At 48.0% G+C, this 22,873-nt stretch overlaps 1 protein-coding gene across 3 annotated transcripts; it reads left to right on the top strand.

Moving 5' to 3' along the window:
- The first annotated feature begins 450 nt into the window (after positions 1–450).
- cdm (importin-13-like protein cdm) lies at positions 451–22,815 on the top strand. Of its 3 annotated transcripts, none has more exons than XM_028305274.1 (18): positions 451–789; positions 1,003–1,170; positions 1,341–1,457; positions 1,837–1,949; positions 2,323–2,502; positions 3,286–3,472; positions 4,554–4,772; positions 8,772–8,948; positions 9,269–9,343; positions 9,921–10,080; positions 10,643–10,845; positions 12,212–12,358; positions 12,785–12,934; positions 14,346–14,483; positions 15,005–15,212; positions 19,106–19,243; positions 20,202–20,385; positions 22,551–22,815. In XM_028305274.1, exons 1-18 carry the CDS (start codon positions 637–639, stop codon positions 22,669–22,671), a joined length of 2,838 nt encoding a protein of 945 aa, XP_028161075.1. In that variant the 5' UTR covers positions 451–636; the 3' UTR covers positions 22,672–22,815. The 3 variants fall into 3 exon arrangements, with proteins under 3 accessions (XP_028161075.1, XP_028161077.1, XP_028161074.1); XM_028305276.1 differs by lacking the exon at positions 9,921–10,080 and adding an exon at positions 10,115–10,274; XM_028305273.1 differs by lacking the exon at positions 9,921–10,080 and having other exon boundaries at positions 9,269–9,503.
- Positions 22,816–22,873: the final 58 nt, after the last annotated feature.

Genomic DNA, 22,873 nt, shown 5'->3' on the forward strand with positions numbered 1-22,873 from the left:
AAAACAAATGAACGAGGAGTGAACGATTGAGTAATATATGTATAGCAAAATAAACTTTAAGGAAAGGGAATATGGTCGGTTTACAAATACTATTTAAAAATGCAGCATCAGCATGCTCAGTATCATTTTGAGAAATAAGATTAAATATTTTAATTATAATATAATTTTATAATGAATGTCATAGAAAATAATTAAAATTTTCATGGAATGCATTAATGCTTGAATCTCTTGAAAAGCATGAATGGGAAAATTACTTCGAATTAATTTCTTTGAACATGATTACATTCACAGTAAATGCAGTACACTGAACGCACTAATAAATATGTCAAAGGCAGCTGTGATAACCCTACCGAATTAAATCGAATCCCGATTATTATGCTATCTCTTTCACTCTCGTTTCTCCTGATATATGACTAATCTATTTTTACTAAAAGTGACAGTATTTTAACGTACTCTTGATTTTAATCAACGAATACCTGCAGTAGAAAATATTTTCCCCTTGATTTCATTTTCAAAAAGTAGGAATTATTTTGTATTTATAAAGGTTATTGAGATTTCGCAGCTGTTGCGAAAAATACGGTGATTATGTTTTGAAAAGCGACTGCTTCATTGCTGTTCTTAAGACTCAAGACAACGATGGAGTATACAGCACAGCATTTGGAATATGCTGTCTCAGTATTCTATAATGGAGAGCAAGCAGACCGAGCTAAAGCTCACGCGTGGCTCACAGCTGCCCAGAGGGTTCCTGAAGCATGGAACTTCGTGTGGGAATTACTTCAACCCACTAAGGTACTGAACATACCATGCTTCCTAAATGGTCAAATCATTACATCGTTTTTCTGAATTTGCATGGAATATACTGTGATCAACATCTTATAGCAGTCCACTGCTGGACATAGACGAAGGCCTATGTGAACTGGTGATGACCAGTATGTGCTATTTATCCTGAATCCATAATCAATAGTATGATTAACCTTAACTATAACTTCATTATGTGCACAGGGAACCGAAGTTCAATTTTATGGTGCCACAACTCTTCATACTAAGATCCTTCGATGCTGGAGTGAAGTGCCACCAGAGAGCCACGACGAACTAAAAGAAAAGATATTGCAAGCGGTCTTTGCTTATTCAAAAGGCCCTAAAATTGTTACAAATCGACTATGTATCAGTGTAAGTACAATATTATTTGATGATAAAATACATTTGTTTTGTTATGCTATAAGTATTGTAAAAGGTTTTATTTTATGCAGAAATACTTTTAATATTTTAAAAATACCCTACACCTACAGAGTCTATTTTTTATAGTAATTTTCAATTATTATGATTAATATTTTTTTCAGTTGGCAGCATTCATTCTGCAGCAAGGCACAACAGACTTGGCCACGATATTAAGGCCCTTGGCAAGTGCAGAGAGCACATCTTTGCTTCTAGAAGTACTTACTGTGATACCAGAAGAAGTAAGAATTGCATAATACAATATCTTAACCCACTTGTTACGTTAGCGTTCTTTTAAAAGAACGCTAGTTTTTACATAAGTATTTTTACTAATGTGGGTAGTGTAAACAAAAGATGAGGTGTGTCGCAGTACTGTCCAAGTCTTATAAGTACACAGACGTAAATAACTATTAAGTTTTGGAGCGATTGTTTTGAGATAAATTTATCATGACTGATTTAGGTATGTGATAGAAAAAGTGAATTCCGTAACAAGTGGGTTAATCAATATTTGGACACATCAAAAACATAAATTTATTTGATAAGACTATGAAAATATAGTATTATTATAAAAACAAGCTTTAAAAGTAAATTTTTAATAATATAGTTTTTTTTTTCTTTCAGTATAATAGTATGACAATGGGATCAGCCCTGAGAGCTAAAAATCGTGCAGCGCTGCAGCAAGCCTGTCCTGCTGTTTTAGATGACATGCTAAGATACTTGCAAACTGTTTACAAGTAAGTGAAACATATTTCTGCTCTGTCAGTCTTATCAATAACAGTGGCGTAACTATACCATCCGAGGTCCATGGCAAATTCTGTGCATGGGCCCCCTCAGGTTGGGAGCCTATGGCATTTTGCCACCCTATAGTTAAGCTTCTGATCAATAAAGTATTTAAGTTTGCTAATCATGACTAAGCTTTTGATGATCTTCTGATAAGCTGAATCAAGCAAAGCCCTCTGGTTCAAGCAATAAACTTCAAAATACCCCATTGAATAAAAAACATTGAGTCTACAATGACAGAGAAATCCATAATGAAAACATGCAATGGAACATCTCTTTTATAAATATTAAAAAAAAATTGTAAAGGATATTTCTTATCTGTTACAGTGACTACAGCAAGGAACCACCGTCAGACGAGATTATCCAGTCCTGGCAGAACGCAGCGACGTGCGCTTGTAGTTGGTTGACGCTCGGCGGCGAGGACTCGCTCGAGAGAGGCCCGGGGTCCCTAGCCGATCGCATGCCCTTGTGCCGCGCGCTGTTGACTGTTGTTCATCTGTTATATTCGTGAGTAAATAGTGCAACAGGATTATCTTCTTTGTAACATGTACTTGTACAGTTTGTACAGTCGACAGCACGTCAACGTAAACACTGCGGTATCTTACGTAGTTGCGATAGGGGCGACTTTCCAACGAAAATGTATAGTCTGATGTACTGTCGGTCGACTGTACCACAGTTTATTGAGGCGATCATTAGATGTTGTTTCCTCATCAGCCAGATAGTTCAGCTTTTATAAAATAACATAGGTCTGGTGTTCACTGGCTCTTAGTTCATGAGCGACATAGTGCTAGCTAGATTATTGACTGGCGGCGATACAGAATAGTTTGACTTTGACCCTAATGTTTATCTATACCTCGCAGCATCAACGAGCGCGTGAGCGACGTAGAGCTAGATGCGTGACTGGCGAGAGTGCGAACATTTTTAACTTTGACCCTAACGTGTCTATACTTTCTCTCCATACCTTGCAGCATCAACGAGTGCGTGAGCGACGTGGCGCTTGACGCTTGCGAAGCGTGTCTAAAGCCTGGTCCGTGAGCACGGACACAGCAATATAATTACGCGCGAGCGATAAGGATGGGTAGCTTGGGGTCATTGGACAAAATTCTACGTGCTCACGGACCAGGCTTTAGCGGCGGTACAGAATAGTTTGACTTTGACTTGAACCCTAAAGTTTATCTACTATACCTTGCAGCATCAACGAATGTGTGAGCGACATAGCGCTAGATGCGTGACTGGATAGTGCGGAAATGTTTGACTATGTATTTAATCCTATGTGTATTTACCTTGCAGCATCAACGAGTGCGTGAGTGACGTGGCGCTTGACGCGTGCGAAGCGTGCCTAGCGGCGGTCCGCGCGGCGGGAGGCTCGCACGACGCGGCGCGCTTCCCGCACACGGCGTTAGAACTTATCGCTGAGCTGGCAAGCCTCGCCGCGCCCGTGATACAGCGGGATAACGTGCCCAACTCTATTAACGAGGCAAGTGTTAGCGTTCGTTCGTTCGCTCGTTTTAGCCAAATGACGTCCACTGCTGGACAAAGGCCTCCCCCAAGGTTTTCCACAAGGAACGGTCCTGCGCTGCCCGCATCCAGGCTCTTCCCGCGACCTTTACTAGATCGTCGGNTACGGCGCTAGAGCTTATTGCTGAGCCGGCAAGCCTCGCCGCGCCCGTGATACAGCGGGATAACGTGCCCAACTCCATCAACGAAGTGAATCGACCTCCGAAACCTCATCATCATCATTTCAGCCATAGGACGTCTACTGCTGAACATAAGCCTCCCCCAATGATTCCTATGTTAATCGATTGGTAGCCTGCGTTCAGCACCTTCCTGCTACCTTTATGATGTCATCGGTCTACCTTGTGGGTAGATTTCCCACGCTGCGTTTTCCGATACGCGGTCTCCACACAGAATCTTGCTGCCCCATCAGCGTTCTGCGTACTATTTGCCCTGCCCATTGCCACTTCAGCTTGCTAATCCGTCGGGCTATGTACGCCCGAAACAATCATTCATTTTTGTGGGCAGCTGGTTTTAGAATCGCGCTGAAAGCACGCTGATCGTCGGCGCTGACAGATCAAATAAATATGTATGTAATTAAAGGATGCGTTCCTGAGTGATGCTGATCGTTCAACGTCAAATCGTAAGACGTCGGTCCTGTTAGATTTCAGCTGTCAATGCCTACGATCAGCGTGCGTCTTATCAAGCACATCATCATGGCCATCAGTCTTTTAGACTCCACTGATTTCCAATTTGTTATAACTTGCAATCCTTTACATTCCTAGCGAACCATAGGCGCCGTGATAGTAGAGCTCGGTAGAATGGTCCGCGCTGAGACTGTTTGGTTTGTTTTTTTAAGACTACCTACCGACTTTTATGAAATAATAGTTTAGATATTTTATTATTTCTTTGTTTTTAGCGAAGCTCGTGTCGTATAAAAATGTATTAAAATGTTAGTTTCTCAGTAAGTGAATCAAATTTGTATTCTTATGAGAAATAAAGTGTCTTTAACCATAGATCGTCCGGTGTGCCTTCTATTCAAAATCTACACTATTTACAAACAGGAGCTGCTGTCAGCGCTGATCACGTGCTGCGTGGCGCTGAGCGAGTGCCACTCGCAGGCCATGGTCAAGGCGTGCGAGGGCGCCGGCGGCCTGGGCGCAGGCGCGGCTGGTGCGCGGCAGATGATAGAGCTGTTGCTGGCTGCCCAGGGAGCGCCCGGACACTACCCGCTGCACGAGAACAGGTCCAACCTGGTGTTCGGCTTCTGGTACTCGCTACAGGTAAGATGACGTCACGCTTACAGTGGTTTCTAAAGGCTCCTCCCATTGTGAAGGCATGGGCGCGCTACAGATGATAGAACTGTTGCTAGCTGCGTAAGCGCCCGGACACTACCCGCTACATGAGAACAGGTCTAATCTCGTGTTTGGATTCTGGTACTCGCTAAAGGTAAGATGACGTCACGCTTACAGTGTTTTCTAAAGGCGTGTGAGGGCGCCGGCGGGCTGAGCGCAGGCGCGGATGGCGCGACAGATGATAAAGCCTGGTCCGTGTGCACGTAGAATCCTGTCCAATGGCCCCAAGCTACCCATCCCTATCCCTTGCGCGTAATTATGTTGCTGTCTCGCTCGCACACTCACTGCAGGCGCCCGTCGCACAGTCGCGACAGCAACATAATTACGCGCGAGCGATAGGGATGGGTAGCTTGGGGCCATTGGACAAAATTCTACGTGCTCACGGACCAGACTATAGCTGCGCAAGAGCCCGGGCACTACCTGTTGCACGAGACTAGGTCTAATCTCGTGCTCGGCTTCTGGTACTCGCTACAGGTCACGCTTACAGTGGTTTCTAAAGAGAACTGTAATAGAACAGTTGATAGCTGCGCCAGCAGGAGCCCAGATTCAACCTGTGATTCGGCTTCTGGTACTCTCTACAGGTATGTACCTAGAAGGCCATCACTTTAGATAGTGTCTAAAGGCTCCTCCCATGGTGAAGGCGTGCGAGGGCGGCGGGCGCGCGGCTGATGATAGAACTGCTGCTGGCTGCCCAGGGAGCGCCCGGCCACTACCCGCTGCACGAGAACAGGTCCAACCTGGTGTTCGGCTTCTGGTACTCGCTACAGGTATGCATCTAGAAGGCCGTCATACTTGAGATAGTGTCTAAAGACTCCTCCCATAGTGAAGGCGCGGGCGCAAGACAGATGATAGAACTGTTACTGGCCGCCCAGGGAGCGCCCGGCCACTACCCGCTGCACGAGAACAGGTCCAACCTGGTGTTCGGCTTCTGGTACTCGCTACAGGTATGCATCTAGAAGGCCGTCATACTTGAGATAGTGTCTAAAGACTCCTCCCATAGTGAAGGCGCGGGCGCAAGACAGATGATAGAACTGTTACTGGCCGCCCAGGGAGCGCCCGGCCACTACCCGCTGCACGAGAACAGGTCCAACCTGGTGTTCGGCTTCTGGTACTCGCTACAGGTATGCATCTAGAAGGCCGTCATACTTGAGATAGTGTCTAAAGACTCCTCCCATAGTGAAGGCGCGGGCGCAAGACAGATGATAGAACTGTTACTGGCCGCCCAGGGAGCGCCCGGCCACTACCCGCTGCACGAGAACAGGTCCAACCTGGTGTTCGGCTTCTGGTACTCGCTACAGGTATGCATCTAGAAGGCCGTCATACTTGAGATAGTGTCTAAAGACTCCTCCCATAGTGAAGGCGCGGGCGCAAGACAGATGATAGAACTGTTACTGGCCGCCCAGGGAGCGCCCGGCCACTACCCGCTGCATGAGAACAGGTCCAATCTGGTGTTCGGCTTCTGGTACTCGCTACAGGTATGTATCTAGAAGGCCGTCATACTTGACATAGTGTCTAAAGACTCCTCCCATAGTGAAGGCGCGGGCGGACTACAGATGATAGAACTGTTGCTAGCTGCGCAAGGGCTCGGGCACTACCCGCTGCATGAGAACAGGTCCAATCTGGTGTTCGGCTTCTGGTACTCGCTACAGGTATGCATCTAGAAGGCCGTTACATTTGAGATAGTGTCTAAAGACTCCTCCCATAGTGAAGGCGCGGGCGGGCTGGGCGCGTGTGAATAAACAATAAACAACTGTGATATAACAGTTGCTAGTACCGAAGAACAGGTCCAACCTGGTGTTCGGCTTCTGGTACTCGCTACAGGTATGATGACGTCACGCTTATGCTAGTTTCTAGAAGCTCCTCCCATTGTGAAGGCGCGGGCGCGCTACAGATGATAGAACTGTTGCTAGCTGCGCAAGCGCTCGGGCACTACCCGCTGCATGAGAACAGGTCCAACCTGGTGTTCGGCTTCTGGTACTCGCTACAGGTCACGCTTACAGTGGTTTCTGAAGAGAACTGTGACAGAACAGTTGATAGCTGCGCCAGCACGAGCCCAGATTCAACCTGTGGTTCGGCTTCTGGTACTCGCTAAGGTATGTACCTAAAAGGCCGTCACATTTAAGATAAGTGTCTAAAGGCTCCTCCCATGGTGAAGGCGCGGGCAGGCTGGGCGCGGGCGTAAGACAGATGATAGAACTGTTGCTAGCTGCGCAAGCGCCCGGGCACTACCTGCTGCACGAGACTAGATCTAATCTCGTGTTCGGCTTCTGGTACTCGCTACAGGTATGTACCTAGAAGGCAATTAAGATAGTTTCTAGAAGCTCCTCGCATGCTGAAACCGTGCGAGGGCGCCGGCGAGCGCGCGACAGATGATACTAGAACTGTTCCTAGCTGCGCAAGCGGCGCCAGGGCACTACCATGAGAAAAGGATCCAATCTTGTGTTCGGCTTCTAGTACTCTTTACAAGTATGTACCTAGAAGGCCGTCACTTTAGATAGTATCTAAAAGCTCCTCCCATAGTGAAGGCGCGGGCGCAAGACAGATAATAGAGCTGTTGCTAGCTGCCCAAGGAGCGCCCGGACACTACCCGCTGCATGAGAACAGGTCTAACCTGGTGTTCGGCTTCTGGTACTCACTACAGGTATGTATCTAGAAGGCCGTCATACTTGAGATAGTGTGTAAAGACTCCTCCCATAGTGAAGGCGCGGGCGGGTTGGGCGCGGGCGCAAGACAGATGACAGAACTGTTGCTAAAGCCTGGTCTGTGAGCACGTAGAATTTTGTCCAATGACCCCAAGCTACCCATCCTTATCGCTCGCGCGTAATTATGTTGCTGTCTCGCTCGCACACTCACTGCAGGCGCGCGTCGCACAGTCGCGACAGCAATATAATTACGCGCGAGCGATAAGGATGGGTAGCTTGGGGTCATTGGATAAAATTCTACGTGCTCACAGACCAGACTATAGATGCGCAAGAGCCCGGGCACTACCTGCTGCACGAGACCAGGTCTAATCTCGTGTTCGGCTTCTGTTACTCGCTACAGGTCACGCTTACAGTGGTTTCTAAAGAGAACTATGATAGAACAGTTGATAGCTGCGCCAGCACGAGCCCAGATTCAACCTGTGGTTCGGCTTCTGGTACTCGCTACAGGTATGTATCTAGAAGGCCGTCACATTTAAGATAAGTGTCTAAAGGCCCCTGGTGAAGGCGTGGGCAGGCTGGGCGCGGGCGTAAGACAGATGATAGAACTGCTGTTAGCCGCCCAAGGAGCGCCCGGCCACTACTCGCTGCACGAGAACAGGTCCAACCTGGTGTTCGGCTTCTGGTACTCGCTACAGGTAAGAAGACGTCACGCTCATGGTAGTTTCTTAGGATTCTCCCATAGTAAAGGCGTGTGAGGTCGCGGGCGCTCGTCAGATTATAAAGCTGTTGCTAGCTGCGCAAGCGGCGCTCGGACACTGCCCGCTGCATGAGAACAGGTCCAACCTGGTGTTCGGCTTCTGGTACTTGCTACAGGTATGTACCTAGAAGACCGTCACAATTAGGGTAGTTTCTAGAAGCTCCGGCGGGCTGGGCTTGGGCACAGTGTGCGCCAGGCAGATGATAGAGCTGTTGCTAGCTGCGCAAGCACCCGGGCACTACCTGCTGTACGAGACTAGGTCTAATCTCGTGTTTGGATTCTGGTACTCGCTACAGGTATGTACCTAGAAGGCCATCACAATTAGGGTAGTTTCTAGAGGCTAGGCGCCGGCAGGCACGCGACAGATGATAGGCTAGCTGCGCAAACGGCGCCATCTAACCATCACCATCCAACTTGGTCTTCTTGGTTGGCTTGTGGTACTAGCTACAGGTAACTAGAAGTCACAAATTCAAATTCGGATTATTGATTTATTTTTTTATTTTATTTATTTTATTTGTTTTTTCCCAGGATGACGTCCTATTCGTGATGGAGGACACCAAGAAAGTGAGCTTCTTCTGGCGCGAGGTGTTCTCGCGACTGCTCGACGCGCTCGTATGCAAGTCCGAGGCGCCCGACGACGCTGCTATGTCACGTGATGACGTCGAACTGCTGCGTTGCTATAGACAAGACATCGCTGACACAGTCGTAAGTGGAATTTAACCGTTACCTCTACTTTCAAGGTGTACCTTTTCTAGCGCCAATTGTACACGCAAAATTCTTAATTTCAACCTAGTAGTCTAATAATGGACGTAAATTTCCACCAAATAATGGTTGAGAGCGTCAATGATACGACGATTTCTGATTTCTTGTGACTTTACGCCGACATATTTTATAATCAAAGATATTCTGCTGATTCGTCTTGCTAGTGTCTCCTATTCTTTGGGTTTGCCCTCATACTGCAGGCTTAGCTTAGGATGCTATATGCGCTAATAGCATTGGAATAAGTCAGTTGCTTCTCTCCCCAGATGTACTGCTTCGGCATCCTAGGCGACTGGTGCTGGTCGCGCGTGGAGGCGGCTCTGACGTCATCCGAAACGGAGGCGCGGCGAGAAGCCGCTTTACACGTATTCGTGTCGTTAGCTGACGCCGCACCACATCAACGCGCGCCACAAGGGCTGCTAGCGTTACTACAGCAAGCAGTGCAAGCGGCGCATACCGCAAGATCGACGCAGACGTTGCACACTGCGCTCGACTGCCTCGGTAAGTGACTGCGGTGACGTCATCAGAGACGGAGGCGAGAAGCCGCTTCACACGTGTTCGTGTCATTGACTGACGCCGCGCCGCATCAACGCACGCCGGCGGGGCTGTTAGCGCTACTACAGCAAGCAGTGCAAGCGGCGCACACCGCAAGATCGACGCAGACGCTGCATACTGCGCTCGACTGCCTCGGTAAGTGATTGCGGTGACGTCATCAGAGACGGAGGCGCGGCGAGAAGCCGCTTTACACGTATTCGTGTCGTTAGCGGACGCCGCGCCGCATCAACGCGCGCCACAAGGGCTGTTAGCGTTACTGCAGCAAGCGGTGCAAGCGGCGCATACCGCAAGATCGACGCAGACGCTGCATACTGCGCTCGACTGCCTCGGTAAGTGATTTCGGTGACGTCATCCTAGACGGAGGCGCGGCGAGAAGCCGCTTTACACGTATTCGTGTCATTGGCTGACGCCGCACCACATCAACGCGCGCCACAAGGGCTGCTAGCGTTACTACAGCAAGCAGTGCAAGCGGCGCACACCGCAAGATCGACGCAGACGTTGCACACTGCGCTCGACTGCCTCGGTAAGTGATTGCGGTGACGTCATCAGAGACGGAGGCGCGGCGAGAAGCCGCTTTACACGTATTCGTGTCATTAGCTGACGCCGCACCGCGTCAACGCGCGCCGGCGGGGCTGTTAGCGCTACTACAGCAAGCGGTGCAAGCGGCGCACACCGCAAGATCGACGCAGACGCTGCATACTGCGCTCGACTGCCTCGGTAAGTGACTGCGGTGACGTCATCCTAGACGGAGGCGCGGCGAGAAGCAGCTTTACACGTATTCGTGTCATTGGCTGACGCCGCACCACATCAACGCGCGCCACAAGGGCTGCTAGCGTTACTACAGCAAGCAGTGCAAGCGGCGCACACCGCAAGATCGACGCAGACGCTTCATACTGCGCTCGACTGCCTCGGTAAGTGACTGCGGTGACGTCATCAACAAATACAGGCCGCTTCACACGTGCCCATAACGTAGGACAATGCCTCACTCGATTACAATTTAAAAAAAACGAATAATACCCCAATATAAGGAAAAAAATAATAAAAACTATAACAACTGTTGTAATACAACAACGTGTCATTTCCAGGCAGTTACGCGTCGTGGCTGAGCTCAATACCGGGCGCACGCGGCGCCGAACTCGGTGGAGAATGCGTACAAGCCGCGGGCGCCGCTTTACAGCGCTGTCCTGCGCCTGCAGCGCTCGCATTACGAAAGCTCTGCTCAGATTGTACAGCACCTGCGACCGCTGTGGCTTCGGATATCGTACAAATTGCGCAGACGCATCTTGAAGTAAGCACTTAATCTACTCTAGAGGTAACCTCCTGTACAGTGTAGCGTTGCCCTGCGCCTGCAGCGCTCGCGTTACGAAAGTTCTGCTCTGATTGTACCGCGCCTGCGACCGCTGTGGCCTCGGATATTGTACAAATTGCGCAGACGCATCTTGAAGTAAGCACTTAATCTACTCTAGAGGTAACCTCCTGTACAGTGTAGCGTTGCCCTGCGCCTGCAGCGCTCGCGTTACGAAAGTTCTGCTCTGATTGTACAGCACCTGCGACCGCTGTGGCCTCGGATATCGTACAAATTGCGCAGACGCATCTTGAAGTAAGCACTTAATCTACTCTAGAGGTAACCTCCTGTACAGTGTAGCGTTGCCCTGCGCCTGCAGCGCTCGCGTTACGAAAGCTCTGCTCTGATTGTACCGCGCCTGCGACCGCTGTGGCCTCGGATATCGTACAAATTGCGCAAACGCATCTTGAAGTAAGCACCTTTAGAGATATTCTTTCTTAGCAACAGCCCAATAGTGCAGCCTTACAACTTTTGTTCGCGCCCGCTGCACTCGCCTTGCGGAAACTGTGCAGGTTGCCCGGCGCAAATTGCGCAGATGCATCTTGAGGTAAGCACCTAGCACCTAGTCTACTACTCTAAACGTAGCCGCTTTACAGTACAGTCTTGCAGCGCTGACTTGCGCCTGCAGCGTTTGTGGTCTCGCATATTTTGTACAAATAAATAATAATAATAATAAATGCTGTCGCTTTATAGAGAGACTGCGATTATATTCGCACAACCCATTCGGTTGCTTTTTGACACACGTAATGTCACGCATACGCGTCTATTAAACTACATACTACTACCGCACATATACATACAACTGTATGATTAGCGTGTACCAAATTGGAACATCCTATAAAAGCGGGCGCAAGCGCAGACGTGTGTGGCGGACGACTGGACGGGGCTTTGTGTATTATCTACGCACACAAAGACAATGCGTACCCAACCGGTCTGCGATCGCGATCGAACGTCGAGTCTTTCGTCATCGTAGTGCGCACTCGCTGAAATAATATTTTGTATATCTGAAAGTGTTGTGAATGCTTATACTAAAACGTTTGTTTTTATTTGTATAGAGAACAATAGTGTCTAGACAAACCTAAAGAGGATTTAGGACGCTATTTGGATCAAATATGTAATTGCTCAATAATGAATAATAAATAAATAAATAATCGCATGCGTCTTCCGTTTCCGCAGCGTATGCCACAAAAAGCAACCGTGCGTTGTAACAGTTAATTTACCAACAGATGGCGCTGCCTCCTGATATTTTTTTTGTTTTTGTTAATATCATAGTCTGTTAGCGCTTACTGATTATACTTTCCTTATGCAGCAGAGCGAGCCTGGCAAATGCGACGTGTGGGTGGCGCGACAATTGGCGGGAGCGGCAGGTGCTGTGTTGGCGGCGTGCGAGCCTAGCGTAGCGGCCGCGTTGCTGCGGGGCCCGGCGGCTGCGCTGCACCGCTTGCTACAGGCTCAGGTAACGCTTATTACAGTTTGACGATTATAAAGGAGCAGCCATTGCAGCATGTAGGGGGCGTGGCCACGGGTTTGGCTGGCGGAAGCAATGGGCGGAGCTGATAGCGGCCGTAGGCGGAGTCGGTGGAGAACATAAGAATGATTTCATACAAAGTAACATTTACCCAAAATATTTAGGCTTTAAAATTGTTTTTATACGTTTATCTATGTTTAAGTAAATGTTCAAGTACCTTTATTAACTCCAATCATATTTCTTCAATTCATTATTAATAAACTCATTCAAACGTACCTGAAGCCTAGGTGCAGATCACCGATTTTTTATCTGCCGATAGTTTAGTCGGGCAGGCCCAACTATCGGCCAACTAAATGTTGATGGTCTGCGCCTAGGCTAAAACTCAGTTTACCATGAACCAATGTTTTGTACCAGGCTCTGGAGCCGCAGCGGTCCAATGGCTCAGGCGAGTGCGCGGCGGTACTGATCGAGGCTCTGGGCGCACAACCAGCGCTGGCTGACGAGCTGTTTCGTCTTCTACTGCCTACGCTAGCCGCACTAGCACAACACCCGCCATTGGTCGAGGTGAGCACTCTTATTGCGAAGACACAAGGTCTAATATACCACGCCGCAGCGGTCCAACGGGTCGGGCGAGTGCGCGGCGGTCCTAATTGAGGCGCTGCGGTGGTCACACTTATTGCAGCGACATAAGATCTAATGTCCATGCAGCCAGCGCTGGCTGACGAGCTGTTTCGTCTTCTACTGCCTACGCTAGCCGCACTAGCCCAACACCCGCCACTGGTTGAGGTTAGCGCTCTTATTGCGAAGACACAAGGTCTAATATACAACGCCGCAGCGTTCAAAGGGTCGGGCGATGCGCGGCGGTGCTGATCGAGGCTCTGGGCGCACAACCAGCGCTGGCTGACGAACTGTTCTGCCTACTGCTGCCTACGCTGGCCGCGCTAGCACAACACCCGCCGCTGGTTGAGGTTAGCGCTCTTATTGCGCGGATATAAGGTCTAATTTACCAAGCGTTAGAACCGCAGCGATCCAACGGGTCAGGCGAATGCGCGGTGGTGCTGATCGGGGCGCTATTCGAGGTGGGCACACTTATTGCGGCGACATAAGATCTAATGTCCATGCAGCCGGCGCTGGCCGAAGAATTGTTCCGTCTAAAGCCTGGTCCGTGAGCACGTAGAATCCCGTCCAATGACCCCAAGCTACCCATCCTTATCGCGACTGTGCGACGCGCGCCCGCAGTGAGTGTGCGAGCGCGACAGCAACATAATTACGTGCGAGCGATAAGGATGGGCAGCTTGGGGTCATTGGACGGGATTCTACGTGCTCACGGACCAGGCTTTATTGCTGCCCACGCTAGCCGCACTAGCCCAACACCCGCCACTGGTCGAGGTGAGCACTCTTATGAAGTGAGGACATAAGGTTTAATTTACCCGGCGTTAGAGCCGCAGCGATCTAACGGGTCGGGCGAGTGCGCGGCGGTCCTAATTGAGGCGCTGTGGTGGTCACACTTATTGCGGCGACATAAAATCTAATGTCCCATGCGACTGGCGCTGGCCGACGAGCTATTCCGTCTACTGCTGCCCACGCTAGCCGCACTAGCCCAACACCCGCCATTGGTCGAGGTGGGCACTCTTATTGCGCGGACATAAGGTCTAATTTCCAATTTATAAACTGCAGATATTAAGTCTAATTTTCAGTATATTTTACGCGGATGTCAGGTCTAATTTACCTCTATTAACTTTCAAAAGCCGTGTGGTTCTGGCTATACAGAGAAGTAAATAAAAATCATCAAGCTACTCCATCCCATCTGGCCAGTGTGAAGCGTAAACCATGATTTGGCCTAGATTCATTTACCATTTGCTTGTCGTAAATAAGAGAGGGTCTTCCTTCTGCAGTGGAGACCAATATCTCCTTACATTTCTACTCCACCTAGATGTCAAGTTCAGATCGTAAAGTTGTATCTTTTTTCTTGCAGCCATTGTTCCAGATACTGAAACACACCGTGTTGACGTTATCAAACGAATGCAACGCTGTGATAGGAGACATAGCACAACTCACCATCACTAGTTTCAACACACAGCCGTGTCCTACAGGCCTTGATGTCGTAAAACTGGTAAGGCTTTCAGAGATTATAACAAAACTGATTATAAATAAGAATTTATATTTTTACTCAAGAAGAAAATAGGGGGTTTCATTATTTGTTGTTTGATGATTGTCGATGATGGCATTTACTACGCTGCGACCGTTACGTACACGCATGGGGTTAAATAACTTAATTTTTAACAGGTTTTTTTTTCAATTAGAAAGGTTGGACTTTGAGAATGTCTTTTTCATCGGTTTTATTCCTATACATTATACTGGATTATAAAGATAAGGCGGTTATCACACTGCGCCGCGCTCCGCCTCGGAGCGCGTGATTTTCATATAAAAAATCACGCGCGCGGACGCGTTGTCAGTGTGAAGTGCCGCGCGTGTTTTCTATACAAACTGAGGTACTTGCATACAATGATTAAATCTGTCGCCCCGCGCTCCGCGGCGGATCGCGGCGCAGTGTGATAACCGCCTAAGACCGTTTACCAAAACACCCTTTGCAGTTCACCAGCCGATCGACTGAGAATAGTTGCTTCCCAACAGATAACCATGATCCACGGGCGCGAGTGGGCGGATGCGGGACGGTTATTACACGCGTGCGTGGGCGCAGCGGCGCGCGCGGTATTACGCGAGCCCAGCGCCGCGCCTGAATTGGCTGAAGCGCTTTTTGCGCTGTTGCACACGCTTACTAAGAAGCGCCCGCAGTGCATGGACTGGCTTGAAGATCTACTGCCTGACTTGGTCGAGCTCGGTGAGTGGTTATAGTATAGGAGCAGATGAAACTAGGCCCCGCCCTTCTAGCGAGGAGAGACTGGACATGGACTGGCTTGAAGATCTGCTACCCGATCTGGTGGAGCTGGGTAAGTGTCTTTAGCGTCAGGATATGCCCCGCCCTTCTAGCGAGAAGAGTCCCGCATAATGGGACTGGGAAATCAGCCGCGCGAGCCATTACGCGCCCGAGATGGCTGAAGCGCTACTGCACACGCTTACTAAGAAACGCCCGCAGTGCATGGACTGGCTTGAAGATCTGCTACCTGGTCTGGTGGAACTGGGTGAATGGTTACAGTATGAGGAGCAAATGAAACTAGGCCCCGCCCTTCTAGCGAGGAGAGTCTGCGAGAGCCCGGCGCCGCGCCTGAACTGGCTGAAGCGCTGTTTGCGCTGCTCCACACGCTTACTAAGAAACGCCCGCAGTGTATGGACTGGCTTGAAGATCTACTGCCTGACTTGGTCGAGCTCGGTGAGTGGTTACAGTATGAGGAGCAAATGAAACTAGGCCCCGCCCTTCCAGCGAGGAGAGTCTGCGAGAGACTGGCGCGCGCCCGAGCTGGCTGAAGGGCTGTTTGCGCTGCTCCATACGCTTACTAAGAAGCGCCCGCAGTGCATGGACTGGCTTGAGGACCTACTGCCCGATCTGGTGGAGCTAGGTGAGTGGTTATAGTATAGGAACAGACAAAGCTATGCTCCACTCTTCTAGCGTGGAGAGTCCCACATAACGGGACTGGCAAATATGCGGCGCGTGCGCTTCTGCACGAGCCCGAGCTGGCTGAAGCGCTGTTTGCGCTGCTCCATACACTTACTAAGAAGCGCCCGCAGTGTATGGACTGGCTTGAAGATCTACTACCCGATCTGGTGGAGCTGGGTAAGTGTCTTTAGCGTCAGGATATGCCCCGCCCTTCTAGCGAGAAGAGTCCCGCATAATGGGACTGGGAAATCAGCCGCGCGAGCCATTACGCGCCCGAGATGGCTGAAGCGCTGCTGCACACGCTTACTAAGAAACGCCCGCAGTGCATGGACTGGCTTGAAGATCTGCTACCTGGTCTGGTGGAACTGGGTGAGTGGTTACAGTATGAGGAACAAATGAAACTAGGCCCCGCCCTTCTAGCGGGGAGAGTCTGCGAGAGATTGGCGCGCGCCCGAACTGGCTGAAGCGCTGTTTGCGCTGCTCCACACGCTCATTAAGAAGCGCCCACAGTGCATGGACTGGCTTGAAGATTTGCTACCCGATCTGGTGGAGCTGGGTAAGTAAAACCAGCATTGGCTAAGCTCTTTTAGCGAGGAGAGTCCCGCATAATGGGACTGAGAAAGCAGCAGCGCGCGCGGTGTCATGAGAGCCTAGCGCCGCGCCCGAGCTGGCTGAAGCGCTGTTTGCGCTACTTGCGATACAGCACACGCTTACTAAGAAGCGCCCGCAGTGCATGGACGGGCTTGAAGATCTGCTGCCTGATTTTGTCGAGCTGGGTAAGTGGTTATAGTATAGGTGCAGAGTCAGACGAAACTAGGCCCTGCGGGCGGTGCAGGCGCTGGCGCTGGCGCTTCGCCCGAGCTGGTCGAGGTGCCGAAACTAGCGCGTGTGACGCGCATGCGTTTGACATAGGCTTTCAACCCGGACGGTGGACGCACGCCGCGGGGGTTTATTTCCAATTTTCCATACAATAATAGGCCCACTGACGCGACGGGTGCCCACCACGGATGAATACCGTGTACGCGCGCAAGTTTTTAGCACGTTTTCGCACACAAGATTTTACAAGTTACGTTATACTCACTACATTTCGCGCTTCAATGAACGCAACATGCTCACACGCGCGTGCAATCTCGAATCGTTCTAAGCGGTTGGCGCGTACTGAACGCGTCTTCGTTCATGCAAGTTTCACGTATTTGTATACCTACGTGGTAACAAAAATTAACTTAGCTAACTAGCTGGTAAAGAATGCCACATGGCATTAAGTTCTCCTTTTGTACCGCTTTTTTGTGTGCAATAAAGATTTTAAATAAATAAATCTTATTGTACGGGCGGGAGGCAGTGGTTGTAAGGCACCGCTCCCGTGCCCGGGAATGCGGTCAGGAAGGGAACTAACTCCCTAGTGAGCCTAGAGTCCCTATTCCCTAAGACACTAAGTCCCTAGAGCCCTAGCCCTGCCTAACAATAAATACTTAGACATAATAATGTTTGATAGGAAGGAAGCTGTGCCCAGGTCGCCCAGGGCAGCAGCGTTAGGACGGCAGGTAGGCGGCGGGGACCCGCTGCCAGCCCGGCAGACTCACCGGACTGATCATAGCGACGGCTAAGGTTGTCTTGGCCGCAGCGGGGGGAAATGAGACACAACGACGGACGGTTGATATCTGTTTATTGTTATGATTCTATTGCTATTTATACATAAGTTATTTACTGTACACAATGAAACGTATTTGCTAGTGTGCCGTCGGTGTAGAGTGCCGACGGTGCACGTTGAGGGTTCATGGGTCGCCCGGCGGTCGATGCTGACGGTGCAGCAGGATGTACGATCGTACTAGGGCACTATTTAAGTTGTGAGCCTCTACAACATAACGTGTTGTTAGACGACATCTGATACTTTTAATGAAAAGTTTGACATTTTTGACTACAATCTTGTTCAAAACTTTTTATCATTTGAGCACGTTTTGTATTATTAACATTGAATTGAAAATTATCTTGACTACAAAAACATGGAATTGACTTGCGGAAATTTTCGCGCGAAGATTTATTATGACTTTCGACGTGGTTAATCAATACAAAAGTGAAGCGGTCAGCTAAATTTCACTTTTGGTGATAAAGATCTGTCCTTTACCATTGTAAAACGCTAGTTTAACAAGTATAATATTGTATGTCATTGGCTCACCAGTGAACTTTGCGAAAGTCGTCCAAAATGACTAATAGTGGCGGAAAACATTGATGTTGTCAGAAAAATGGAAGAGAAACCTCGTCATGTGATATATCGTAGGATAGAGATAATCCTAGGCATTAATTCCACTAGCAGTAATAAAATATTGTATGACCATATTATGGTTAATACGTTTTTTTCTTGCTGGATGTCACAAAATTTTTCAAACGCTCAATAGGATGCTTGTGTCGTTTAGTCCTTGGAAATCTTTGATAAATACGTTTAAAAAGGTTTAAAAGCCGTTTCTAAAATTGTGACAGTTGACGAATTAAGGATCTATGCAATGATCCTGAAAATAAACAGCTATCGACTATGGAGGTGGTTTAAGATGAACCAATTCCAACAAAAGTCCCATGCGCTCGGAACACTTTGAAACTTACGGTCGCCTATTTTTCCGAAATATCCGATTATATGACAGAAACGTCACTAAAGAAATTTAGAATGGTTAATTCGTAACAGTAAACAGCCACTTTTTTTCCAAAAGTCTTCAGTTTAATAAGGGAAACTGACTTAATAAGGGAAGCGAATCGCCATTCGTAACGAAAATGTGAGCTTTTACACGTCTCGTCAAACAACTGACTATTTGAACACTCAAAATATGAAATAAACAGGTCCAACGCTACAAAATTCTTGCTTGGAATCTAAACACTTCTTTTGGTACCCATATATTAAAATTAAATGCATGAACAGCGATTTATGTAGCCAGAAGCAACTGTCGGTGCGGTCAAAAACCATGTTTTGGAGGTGCCTCAAGCTGAGTGGAAAAAATGCTATGAAAAGTGTTTCGGACACATTAAAAAGTACATAAATCATGAAAGACAATACCAATAAACGCAATCAATACCATTTTAATAATTAACTACTTTGTTTTCATAGTTAGGCTCACAACTTAAATAGTGTCCCACGCATTTCTAAAAGTTGAATCTGCAATACTCCAATGTAAAATCGCTTTCGTATTCTGCAGCGTGCGAGTGCGTGCGCATGTGGGAGGCGCGTGCGGCGCGCGCGGCGTGCGGCTGGCTGGCCGTGCTGGCGCTGCAGCGGCCCGCCGCGCTGCAGCCGCGCGCTCCAGCGCTTACAGCTGCCGCGCTGAGATGCATCGGTGAGTTTTTTTTTGTGTTGGTTTTTCTGCAATCAGTCGCCAGACTATAATCAACCCACCTAGACAAGTTGCACTTTTTGATCGAATCGAAAATCGAATCCGTCATAACTCCATACAAAAAAAAGCATTTCGACCATTTTGCGACTGGTTTGCGATTATAATGTGCACTTTCTAGACCCATCGATGTGTTGAATGTCTTTTTATTATTAAAGAGCAGCTAGCCTATGCTAAGCTGTCTTCTTAAATCACGTAGTTTCTTTTTAGCCTTTTAACCACGTTGTAATGAGAGGTTGTCGTGAGTTACTTAGCTAATTTATTTACTTCAGTGCTTTATCAGAACATACCCTTGGTTTGTTGTGAAACTATTATAATTTAACGATAGTTCAGCAATTTGCGTGTGCGTCTCTATTACAAAAGTAATGGCACCGTTTGTCGCGATTCTTTCCATTTAGTACTTATTGACAAAAGATAATATCGATCCATTTTATCAAAATTATATTTATACGCTAATCTTACTTTTTACTCTATCGGCACATATAGTATGATAGACAGATAGATAGATAGAAAGTCCAAACTTTTACTCACTTTGAATCAGCGCGGTTTTCTTTAAAATGCCATAATACACCGATAGCGTTTTCTGCGCCGCTTGCCGTTCGTGCTTTTTTCGACTTCGTCTACAAAGCAATTAAAAGTTCTAACCCATAGAGATATAGAGAGATGCCTATTAATGCGTTGAGTTCGAAACTCAAGTGTCGCATTAGAAATTCACACACACACAAAGTAATCAAAATAATTTCCAAGCAATGTGACATTATGACGTCGCTGCTGTCATCATTGCTTTTACGAGCAATGTGTTCTGTTTTTGGGCATATTGCTGCGACATCGGCCCCGCCCCCTTATCACATCTCCCTTTAGTTTCTGTGATATGTGTTCTAACCTATCGTTTGTGCACGTGCAGGCGGCGCCACTCCGCGCAACCACATCGAGCCGCTAGCGGAACTATTATTGGCTCTGAACCGCGCGCCGTGGGCGCTGGGCGGCGACCTAGGCGGCTGGCTGCGCGCCGCGCTCGCCGGCGACGGCTTCCCAACGCACCACGCCACGCCTGCCAGCAAGACCGCCTTCATCGCCAACGTCGTCAAGTGAGTGCGCGGTACTAATGTAACACACCACTTAATATAGCACGTATAGCACGCGCCACTCCACGCCCGCCTTCATCGCCAACGTCGTCAAATGAGTGCGCGGTAGTACTATTCTACTAAGTACTACTAAAACGCACACAGCAAGCAAAAGATTTGTCGGTGTACCTCTTACGCACCACGCCACGCCCGCCAGCAAGACCGCCTTCATCGCCAACGTCGTCAAGTGAGTGCGCGATACCATTCTAACACACAACCTAGTATGACACGTATAGCACGCGCCACTCCACGCGAAATCGAGCCGCTAGCAGAGTTGTCAGCGTCGTCAAGTGAGTACGCGGTACTATTCTAACAAGACCGCCTTCATCGCCAACGTCGTCAAGTGAGTGCGCGGTACTAATGTAACACACCACTTAACCTTAAAGCGGGCGCGCGGCGTCGAATCGACCGCGCCTAACACATTTTCGTTCATAACTTTTTTTTACTTGTTACACATATTTCTCATTTTTAGTAGCCTGTCGTTTGCTCATTATGAGTGAAATAAAAAGCTTATCTCAGCTCTCCGCGCTTTTCCCACCCCATGGCTTGCTGTTGTTTTAGTCGCGGCGCCGGCGTCGAAAGCACGCCACGCGCCTGTAGTCGAAAAGGTTACGCGCGACTCTATGCGATATTACATTTCTTCAATATAATTGAATTATGCTTGCTATTTTTTCTTATTAAATAAGTCGTAGACTGCTAGTACAAAGTGAAATAACAGAGGCATTACTAAGAAAAGATGAAAAAGAGAGTGAATCGGAGCTCAGAGACCAAGCTAAACTGAACCAAAATTATAAAATTATGTTTTATCATTATTTTGCCATTTTTATCGTTTTTACCAGGTATATGAACTATTCTGATGTATTTTAAAAGATTTTGTGTTCCAAAATTGGTTATTGATCCAAATAATATATTTGCGTTATGTTAATTGATTAAATAATTGTTTCTTTTACTTAATTCTAATTATTTATGACTTTAATACAATCATAATATATCTGCGTACAAAATAATAAATGATTTTTTGAAAATAAGTGCTTTATTTCTCAACTAGACCCTATAGGTCTTTTCGTTTACGCGCGACCGCTGCCGTTACAAAAGACCGCGCGCCCGCTTGAAGGTTAATACAGCACGTATAGCACGCGCCACTCCACGCCCGCCTTCATCGCCAACGTCGTCAAGTGAGTGCGCGGTACTATTCTACTAAGTACTACTAAAACGCACACAGCAAGCAAAAGATTTGTCGGTGTACCTCTTACGCACCACGCCACGCCCGCCAGCAAGACCGCCTTCATCGCCAACGTCGTCAAGTGAGTGCGCGATACCATTCTAACACACAACCTAGTATGACACGTATAGCACGCGCCACTCCACGCAACCATATCGAGCCGCTAGCAGAGTTGTCCAGGTCGTCAAGTGAGTGCGCGGTACTATTCTAACAAGACCGCCTTCATCGCCAACGTCGTCAAGTGAGTGCGCGGTACTAATCTAACACACCACCCAGTATGACACGTATAGCACGCGCCACTCCACGCGACATCAAGCCGCTAGCAAAGCTGTATAGTGTCGTCAAGTTAGTGCGCGGTACTAATGTAACACACCACCCAGTATGACACGTATGCCACGCTCCAATCCACGCGACGACATCGAGCCGCTAGCAGAGTTGTCAGCGTCGTCAAGTGAGTGCACGGTACTGTTCTAACAAACCCACCCTCTGTGACTGTGTTAAGCAAAACATTTTTTGGTACACGTTTTATCTTACGCACTACGCCACGCCCAAGAACTTCATCGCCAACGTCGTCAAGTGAATGCGCAATGCAATTCCAACGCTGGGTGCGTTAGATTAGAACCAGTGCGACTGCGCGACAACTAACTGCACAATAATGTGTTATTTGCTTTTGTGCAAGCAAAACAATAACTGTGATTTTCTGAATAAAGAAAAATAAACTAAAACATCTCAACAGCGACCCACACATAAGTCCGGAAGGCAGCAATAGCCTTCATTGCAAAATGCTTCTATCGATATCAGTGCGAGGCTGCGAGCGTGTACGTGTAAATGTTACATTTATCACTGCGAGTGATGACATTGACATGACATTTGAATAATTATTCACAATCTGACTTATTTGTTTCAGGGAGAAGTGCAGCAAGCGAAGGCTATTAGAAACAGTCCAAGAATTCTCGTTAGTTTGCCGCGGCCTTATCGGCACGGAGTACGCGCGGCAAACCCTCGCTTCCAAACAGCTCGTGACCTAAAACAAAACTAGTTTTTTATTGATCTCTTTTAATGGTTTCAGATCAGAAACAAATTCACTTATTTTGTACATTTATTATTAGGTTGACTATGAAATTGTGAATATTTAAATAAGTATCCTATATTTTTCCTGAATGACGAAGAATTGAAAGAAAACTTTGGAAATAGTTTTTTGTAGAAATGACGTAGTATCCAATAAGCAAT

Source organism: Ostrinia furnacalis, unplaced genomic scaffold, assembly GCF_004193835.3.
Source record: "Ostrinia furnacalis isolate ACB-3 unplaced genomic scaffold, ASM419383v2 OfSCF1653, whole genome shotgun sequence".
Classification (NCBI taxonomy): Eukaryota; Metazoa; Arthropoda; class Insecta; order Lepidoptera; family Crambidae; genus Ostrinia; species Ostrinia furnacalis.